The sequence below is a fragment of the Xenopus tropicalis genome, chromosome 9 (assembly GCF_000004195.4).
Source record: "Xenopus tropicalis strain Nigerian chromosome 9, UCB_Xtro_10.0, whole genome shotgun sequence".
NCBI lineage: Eukaryota > Metazoa > Chordata > Amphibia > Anura > Pipidae > Xenopus > Xenopus tropicalis.
Genome location: NC_030685.2, coordinates 1,918,357 through 1,928,528, shown reverse-complemented (window position 1 = coordinate 1,928,528; position 10,172 = coordinate 1,918,357). Strand labels below are relative to the sequence as shown.

Genomic DNA, 10,172 nt, shown 5'->3' with positions numbered 1-10,172 from the left:
GCGCAGCAGTAAAGTGTGCCTGAAGTTTCAGAGCACAAGTCACATGGCTGTGGCACCCTGGGAAATGAGGAATATGGCTAGCCCCATGGAGAAGCTTTAATAACTGATGGGCTTTGTAACCATCAGGTTTTCCCATGTCAGTTAAGCGCTGGGGCACCAGGTTAAAGTTCATGGACCTATTTGCCCCGTACCTACTATATGTGCCCCCGTCTGTGCAGCAAAACAGAGCAACCGTGTAAATTATATAGGAAAATCATTTATTGTCCAATACAGGTGAATAAATATAAATATATGTATGAGAAGCTGGCACTCATCCCCCTACCCTGGCACACTCGCTCACACACTTACGCTCACACTCACATACACACACTCACACAGACTCACTTACACACAAACTCACCCACTCACACACACTCACACAAACTCACACACACTCACACACACGCTCACACAGACTCACTTACACACAAACTCACCCACTCACACACACTCACACAAACTCACTCACTCACACACACTTACGCTCACACACACACACTCACTCACACAAACTCACCCACTCACACACACTTACGCTCACACTCACACACATTTATATGGATCCTCGGTACTTGAGCAGACACTCATGGTTGGCAGAAGAAGAGCAGGAGGGCCAGGCACCATGTGACCAGCAATACCCCCAGCACCAACCCGACCTGCAGAGTCCTGTGTTTGGCACCGGGGCCCTCGGGCTTCATTGTGGCTGGAAAGAGAGAGACAACAGTGATGATATCCCCGTGCCCCTCATACCCTGCCCCTCATACCCAGCACCCACACATACCCAACGGGGTGCCCTCTGTGTCACTTACTCTTTATCTTGGCACTGGGGTCCCTCATAAATAAAGAATTCCCCAGGCCCCTGGCACTTGCTGCCCGGCACTTACCCCCTGGCACTTACTCCCGTGCACATACCCCCTGGAACTTATCCCCTGGCACTTACCCTCTGGCACTTACTGTCCGGCACTTACCCCCTGGAACTTATTGCCTGGCACTTACCCCCTAGCACTTATCCCCTGGCACTTACCCCCTGGAACTTATCACCTGGCACTTACCCCTTGGAACTTATCACCTGGCACTTACCCCCTGGAACTTACCCCCTGGCACTTACCCCCTGGAACTTACCCCCTGGCACTTACCCCCTAGCACTTATCCCTGGCACTTACCCCCTAGCACTTACCCCCTAGCACTTACCCCCTGGCACTTATCACCTAGAACTTATCACCTGGCACTTACCCCCTAGCACTTACCCCCTGGCACTTATCACCTAGAACTTATCACATGGCACTTACCCCCTAGCACTTACCACCTGGCACTTACTTACCCCCTGGAACTTACCCCGGCACTTACCCCCACGGCACCTACCCTTTGGCACTTACCCCCCGGCACGTACCTGCTGCTGCACGTTTGCCTGTGTCTGTATCTGTATTAAGATTAATAACAAATATTTAGTAAGTAGGGCTGTGACGCCCCTTTGTGCTGCGCTATGGAACAGGTTGGTGCTATATAAGTAAATAAAAATAATAATAACCTATGTGTATTGTGTATTGTGTATTGGGGGGGACATACCCAGGAGTCTCAGGGTGACTGCTCTTGTGGCTCTGAGGGCCCCGTGCTGCACGTAGCAGGTGTATCTCCCAGCATCCCTCAGGGTGAGGTCTCTCAGCATTAGGGACACCACCCCCGGCTTTAGCTGACCCACTCTGGGCTCGGTGGGGTCGGGGTGCATGTGGGTGCTGTTCTGGAAGAATTTCAGGGCCCCGTCCTTGGCCCAAGAGACCGTCAGTTGCCCGAGATCAATAGAGGGGTAAATACTGAAGGAGCAGTTCAGGGTGACGTCACTGCCGACCGGGGCCCTTAGTGACCCAAGTGCCATCAGGGTGAGGAGAGGTTCCCCATCTCTGGGTGCTGGGGGTGCAGTCAGAGCTATGGGTGCAACGGTAGGGAGTTACTAAGCAGCCCCCCCTGCAGGACCCGGAGCCTGCTATAGTTTCCACTAGCATTTAAAGGGAAACTAAACCCCACGGCACAACGCGGCTCAACCCAACGTTATTGGACTACAAATCCCAGAATAATGTAACATATAATGAAGGGAAAAATGCCATCATTATCTCTATATGTAAGGTACCAGCAAGGGGCCTGACACAGGGAATCAGCATTCTCATTGGTCACTCGTCCTGCATCTATAATGAGGGGAAAATGCCATCATTATCTCTATATGTAAGGTACCAGCAAGGGGCCTGACACAGGGAATCAGCATTCTCATTGGTCACTCGTCCTGCATCTATAATGAAGGGAAAATGCCATCATTATCTCTATATGTAAGGTACCAGCAAGGGGCCTGACACAGGGAATCAGCATTCTCATTGGTCACTTCTCTTGCATCTATAATGAAGTTTTGGGTCAGTAGAATTCTCATTGGGGAATTGGTTTCCATGTGTAATTAGGTTTTTCATCAACTTCTATAGAGCACTAGGGGGCGCTGTGGGGCAGCTTTATGGTTTGTTTAGTTCCCCTTTAAATCTAACAGATGTACAATAGACAGACAGAGGGATGAGCCAACTTACCTACAAAGGGCACCAAGACCAAGGAGAAGATCAGTTTGGGCAGCATAGTGACACTCTAATGTCTCTCTCTCTGACCGTTGGGATCTATTGGGAGGAACCTCCTGTGCTGAAAGGGTATATTTATCTAATAACCATCCGTGGGGCGGGGGGGGGCAGATTATAGGGAGTAGAACTGTGTGGGCTCCGATAACAGCCGCCCTGACCGGGAAATACTCTTCTACTTCATCCCCACCCTCACCTACACTGTATATACAGGGAACTCTGAGTATCACTCATGTATTATAAGGGATAATGTACCCCCTACTGTAAATGATAAGGATATTAGCAGTCACTGAGGGGTTCTGTGCCCCCCATATAAAGGCACAAGGCTGCAGGCTGAGTTATACAGGGAACTCTGAGTATCACTCATGTATTATAAGGGATAATGTACCCCCTACTGTAAATGATAAGGATATTAGCAGTCACTGAGGGGTTCTGTGCCCCCCATATAAAGGCACAAGGCTGCAGGCTGAGTTATACAGGGAACTCTGAGTATCACTCATGTATTATAAGGGATAATGTACCCCCTACTGTAAATGATAAGGATATTAGCAGTCACTGAGGGGCTCTGTGCCCCCCATATAAAGGCACAAGGCTGCAGGCTGGTGAATTCTTATATACTGATACATTAACCATGACATTGCCAAGAACCAGACAGAATTAACCATTTGAGTAGAATGAAGTACAAAAACTCATTTGAGCAGATATTTATTTGAATAAAAAAAGTTCAGTTTGATTCACAAAATCACAGCAAGAAATCAATTACAAATGAGAAGAACTTTATGTCATTTTATAAGAGGGTAAGACTGGATTAAAGGGGAAATTCAGCTGCAAATGAAAATTTAGCAGATTATAGATGGGCCTGTTCTACAAACAGATGGTGTGGGAGGGATCAGTGTTGCCGGGGTAATTATTCCCTAGATACCGGGTAGAATTCCAAGCTTGGTAATTGCAGGGCAAATAATGAAGATAAAAAAGTCCAATTGTGTTAGGACCCCGCTGGCTGCTCCGTAGGTAACATGTAAGCGAGTATAAGCAGGAGGATGTATGATTGCCTTATTGGTGTGACCTGTTAGCGCCCCCTGTGGGTGGGGGAAGATGGCACACAAGGGGTTACTTGGGAGATTTGTTGTTGCCCTGTGGGAAACACTTCTTCGCCTCGGCAAGCAGCTCATTCAGCTTTCCGTCGAGTTTTCCCATCCAATCCAAGATCTGCTTATATAACTGGCTGTCAGTCAGTAGCTCCACCTCCTCTTCCTTGGGCTTGCTGGGATCTGGCACAACGACACACACATAGACCTTACTGCACACCCAAGTCTTCCAAATACTTCTGCCTCCCTGCCTTGTGTAGCCTACTCCTTCAGTCAGTATCAACCAATAGGATCACTCCTTTCAGTATTTGTAACTGCATTTGTAATTAACTGCTTTTGTAATTATCTGCATTTGTAACTAACTGCATTTGTAACTGACTGCATTTGTAACTAACTGCATTTGTAACTAACTGCTTTTGTAATTATCTGCATTTGTAACTAACTGCATTTGTAACTAACTGCATTTGTAACTATCTGCATTTGTAACTATCTGTATTTGTAACTGCATTTATAACTAACTGCATTTGTAACTATCTGCATTTGTAACTATCTGTATTTGTAACTGCATTTATAACTAACTGCATTTATAACTAACTGCATTTGAAACTATCTGCATTTGTAACTAACTGCTTTTGTAATTATCTGCATTTGTAACTAACTGCATTTGTAACTAACTGCATTTGTAATTATCTGCATTTGTAACTAACTGCATTTGTAATTATCTGCATTTGTAACTAGCTGCATTTGTAACTAACTGCATTTGTAATTATCTGCATTTGTAACTAACTGCATTTGTAATTTTCTGCATTTGTAACTAACTGCATTTGTAACTAACTGCAGTTGTAACTAACTGCATTTGTAATTATCTGCATTTGTAACTAACTGCATTTGTAACTAACTGCATTTGTAACTATCTGCATTTGTAACTGCATTTGTAACTAACTGTATTTGTAACTAACTGAATTTGTAACTAACTGCATTTGTAACTAACTGCTTTTGTAATTATCTGCATTTGTAACTAACTGCATTTGTAACTAACTGCATTTGTAATTATCTGCATTTGTAACTAACTGCATTTGTAACTAACTGCAGTATCAACCAATAGGATCACTCCTTTCAGTATTTGTAACTGCATTTGTAATTAACTGCTTTTGTAATTATCTGCATTTGTAACTAACTGCATTTGTAACTGACTGCATTTGTAACTAACTGCATTTGTAACTAACTGCTTTTGTAATTATCTGCATTTGTAACTAACTGCATTTGTAACTAACTGCATTTGTAACTATCTGCATTTGTAACTATCTGTATTTGTAACTGCATTTATAACTAACTGCATTTGTAACTATCTGCATTTGTAACTATCTGTATTTGTAACTGCATTTATAACTAACTGCATTTATAACTAACTGCATTTGAAACTATCTGCATTTGTAACTAACTGCTTTTGTAATTATCTGCATTTGTAACTAACTGCATTTGTAACTAACTGCATTTGTAATTATCTGCATTTGTAACTAACTGCATTTGTAATTATCTGCATTTGTAACTAGCTGCATTTGTAACTAACTGCATTTGTAATTATCTGCATTTGTAACTAACTGCATTTGTAATTATCTGCATTTGTAACTAACTGCATTTGTAACTAACTGCAGTTGTAACTAACTGCATTTGTAATTATCTGCATTTGTAACTAACTGCATTTGTAACTAACTGCATTTGTAACTATCTGCATTTGTAACTGCATTTGTAACTAACTGTATTTGTAACTAACTGAATTTGTAACTAACTGCATTTGTAACTAACTGCTTTTGTAATTATCTGCATTTGTAACTAACTGCATTTGTAACTAACTGCATTTGTAATTATCTGCATTTGTAACTAACTGCATTTGTAACTAACTGCAGTATCAACCAATAGGATCACTCCTTTCAGTATTTGTAACTGCATTTGTAATTAACTGCTTTTGTAATTATCTGCATTTGTAACTAACTGCATTTGTAACTGACTGCATTTGTAACTAACTGCATTTGTAACTAACTGCTTTTGTAATTATCTGCATTTGTAACTAACTGCATTTGTAACTAACTGCATTTGTAACTATCTGCATTTGTAACTATCTGTATTTGTAACTGCATTTATAACTAACTGCATTTGTAACTATCTGCATTTGTAACTATCTGTATTTGTAACTGCATTTATAACTAACTGCATTTATAACTAACTGCATTTGTAACTAACTGCTTTTGTAATTATCTGCATTTGTAACTAACTGCATTTGTAACTAACTGCTTTTGTAATTATCTGCATTTGTAACTAACTGCATTTGTAACTAACTGCATTTGTAATTATCTGCATTTGTAACTATCTGCATTTGTAACTGCATTTATAACTAACTGCATTTGTAACTATCTGCATTTGTAACTATCTGTATTTGTAACTGCATTTATAACTAACTGCATTTATAACTAACTGCATTTGTAACTAACTGCTTTTGTAATTATCTGCATTTGTAACTAACTGCATTTGTAACTAACTGCTTTTGTAATTATCTGCATTTGTAACTAACTGCATTTGTAACTAACTGCATTTGTAATTATCTGCATTTGTAACTAGCTGCATTTGTAACTAACTGCATTTGTAATTATCTGCATTTGTAACTAACTGCATTTGTAATTATCTGCATTTGTAACTAACTGCATTTGTAACTAACTGCAGTTGTAACTAACTGCATTTGTAATTATCTGCATTTGTAACTAACTGCATTTGTAACTAACTGCATTTGTAACTATCTGCATTTGTAACTGCATTTGTAACTAACTGTATTTGTAACTAACTGAATTTGTAACTAACTGCATTTGTAACTAACTGCTTTTGTAATTATCTGCATTTGTAACTAACTGCATTTGTAACTAACTGCTTTTGTAATTATCTGCATTTGTAACTAACTGCATTTGTAATTATCTGCATTTGTAACTAGCTGCATTTGTAACTAACTGCATTTGTAATTATCTGCATTTGTAACTAACTGCATTTGTAATTATCTGCATTTGTAACTAACTGCATTTGTAACTAACTGCAGTTGTAACTAACTGCATTTGTAATTATCTGCATTTGTAACTAACTGCATTTGTAACTAACTGCATTTGTAACTATCTGCATTTGTAACTGCATTTGTAACTAACTGTATTTGTAACTAACTGAATTTGTAACTAACTGCATTTGTAACTAACTGCTTTTGTAATTATCTGCATTTGTAACTAACTGCATTTGTAACTAACTGCTTTTGTAATTATCTGCATTTGTAACTAACTGCATTTGTAACTAACTGCTTTTGTAATTATCTGCATTTGTAACTAACTGCATTTGTAACTAACTGCATTTGTAATTATCTGCATTTGTAACTAACTGCATTTGTAACTAACTGCATTTGTAACTAACTGCTTTTGTAATTATCTGCATTTGTAACTAACTGCATTTGTAACTAACTGCATTTGTAATTATCTGCATTTGTAACTAACTGCATTTGTAACTAACTGCATTTGTAACTAACTGCTTTTGTAATTATCTGCATTTGTAACTAACTGCATTTGTAACTAACTGCATTTGTAACTAACTGCTTTTGTAATTATCTGCATTTGTAACTAACTGCATTTGTAATTATCTGCATTTGTAACTAACTGCATTTGTAACTATCTGCATTTGTAACTAACTGCATTTGTAACTATCTGCTTTTCTAACTGCATTTGTAACTAACTGCATTTGTAACTAGCTGCATTTGTAACTGCATTTGTAACTAACTGCATTTGTAACTATCTGCTTTTCTAACTGCATTTGTAACTGACTGCATTTGTAACTAACTGCATTTGTAACTAGCTGCATTTGTAACTGCATTTGTAACTAACTGCATTTGTAACTAGCTGCATTTGTAACTGCATTTGTAACTAACTGCATTTGTAACTAGCTGCATTTGTAACTAACTGCATTTGTAACTATCTGCATTTGTAACTAGCTGCATTTGTAACTAACTGCATTTGTAACTAACTGCATTTGTAACTATCTGCTTTTCTAACTGCATTCGTAACTGACTGCATTTGTAACTAACTGCATTTGTAACTGCATTTGTAACTGCATTTGTAACTAACTGCATTTGTAACTGCATTTGTAACTAACTGCATTTGTAACTATCTGCATTTGTAACTAACTGCATTTGTAACTAACTGCATTTGTAACTAACTGCATTTGTAACTATCTGCATTTGTAACTAACTGTATTTGTAACTAACTGCATTTGTAACTAACTGCATTTGTAACTAACTGCTTTTGTAATTATCTGCATTTGTAACTAACTGCATTTGTAACTAACTGCATTTGTAACTAACTGCTTTTGTAATTATCTGCATTTGTAACTAACTGCATTTGTAATTATCTGCATTTGTAACTATCTGCATTTGTAACTAACTGCATTTGTAACTATCTGCTTTTCTAACTGCATTTGTAACTAACTGCATTTGTAACTAGCTGCATTTGTAACTGCATTTGTAACTAACTGCATTTGTAACTATCTGCTTTTCTAACTGCATTTGTAACTGACTGCATTTGTAACTAACTGCATTTGTAACTGCATTTGTAACTAACTGCATTTGTAACTAGCTGCATTTGTAACTGCATTTGTAACTAACTGCATTTGTAACTATCTGCATTTGTAACTAGCTGCATTTGTAACTAACTGCATTTGTAACTATCTGCATTTGTAACTAGCTGCATTTGTAACTAACTGCATTTGTAACTAACTGCATTTGTAACTATCTGCTTTTCTAACTGCATTTGTAACTGACTGCATTTGTAACTAACTGCATTTGTAACTAGCTGCATTTGTAACTGCATTTGTAACTAACTGCATTTGTAACTATCTGCTTTTCTAACTGCATTTGTAACTGACTGCATTTGTAACTAACTGCATTTGTAACTAGCTGCATTTGTAACTAACTGCATTTGTAACTATCTGCTTTTCTAACTGCATTTGTAACTGACTGCATTTGTAACTAACTGCATTTGTAACTAGCTGCATTTGTAACTGCATTTGTAACTAACTGCATTTGTAACTAGCTGCATTTGTAACTAACTGCATTTGTAACTATCTGCTTTTCTAACTGCATTTGTAACTGACTGCATTTGTAACTAACTGCATTTGTAACTAACTGCATTTGTAACTATCTGCTTTTCTAACTGCATTTGTAACTGACTGCATTTGTAACTAGCTGCATTTGTAACTAGCTGCATTTGTAACTGCCCCATAAACCCATAAAGGTTGGGCCAATTAAGCATATGGCTAGGGGCCGGCTCAGCAGGGCATGGGCTTCTTATCTGGCTGCGGCCAAACCTACCATCGACCTTCAGAATGACCTGCTTCATGGCGAAAGCCGAGGCGTAGTAGACGTAGCAGCGGTAGTTGCCGGAATTTTCCTCCTTGACGGATTTGATGGTCAGGGTGGCATCACCTTTCTTCAGGGCTTCCTCGGAGAGGGACAACCCCGGTTTGTCGATAGTCACCTTCCTGTCGAACTCGGCCACTTGGGTCCCACGAGTGAACCACTGCACCATCAGCTTCTTGGGGTCCACCACCTGCTGCTCGAGGTTCAGGAGGCACTTGAGCTCCACGGTTTCTCCAGGTTTTGCAACCACCGGACCGGGGTCAACGATGATATTGAGTTGGGCCTCTAGATTGGGGCAGAATGGGCAGAGTAAGGGCAAATGCCAGGAATCTTCAGTCTATAAGTGAAATCCCCCCATGCCACTGTATATACATTTAAGGGGGCCACTGTATCTATAGCCCCCCCCCACCAGCCCCTTCTCTTGCACTGAATAAAGTGCTGGGGGGCAGAAGCGGCAATACAACCCCCCATGTACCCTTCTACTTACTTGAAGCATCAAAGGCCAGAAGGAGGGAAAGAAGGAAGAAGATTGGTGCGGCCATTGGTCTTGCTGTCTCTTCTGGGTGAGACTGTGGGCGCTCTATAGACAGTCGCTTATTTACATCCATGGGGAGGGGCGGGGTGTGCCCGGCTGACTCCTTATCAGTAGCCACATTGGCTCGTCCCACCTCCCTCATCGGCTCTTGTTTTGCCCCAACGGGAAGGAACGCGATGTTCCGCAGTGACCCCTGGGTATGTGACCCTAAGGGGCAGAAGGACAGAGGTTCCCACCCCGAGTGGGGCAATAAATAACTCTATCCTCATATTGTCCCTTCCTTGCTTGGGGACAGTGCTGTTCATATTCTTTATTATTATTAGTCGCACAAACATTTATAAAGCCCCAACTTATTCCATTGGGCTGCACTGAGCAGGTGTATATGTAGCTGATATGTATATATAGATAGATAGATAGATACATAGATAGATAGATAGAGAGAGAGAGAGAGAGAGAGGTAGGTAGATGGA

The 10,172-nt window shown here is 40.2% G+C and overlaps 1 protein-coding gene across 1 annotated transcript; it reads right to left on the bottom strand.

Annotated features, from left to right (window-relative positions):
* Positions 1-3,320: 3,320 nt before the first annotated feature.
* On the bottom strand, positions 3,321-9,880 carry LOC116407694. Its single transcript, XM_031893538.1, has 3 exons — positions 9,655-9,880; positions 9,120-9,452; positions 3,321-3,916 (listed from the first exon to the last, which is right to left on the bottom strand). Exons 1-3 carry the CDS (start codon positions 9,842-9,844, stop codon positions 3,756-3,758), a joined length of 684 nt encoding a protein of 227 aa, XP_031749398.1. The 5' UTR covers positions 9,845-9,880; the 3' UTR covers positions 3,321-3,755.
* Between the last annotated feature and the right edge of the window lie 292 nt (positions 9,881-10,172).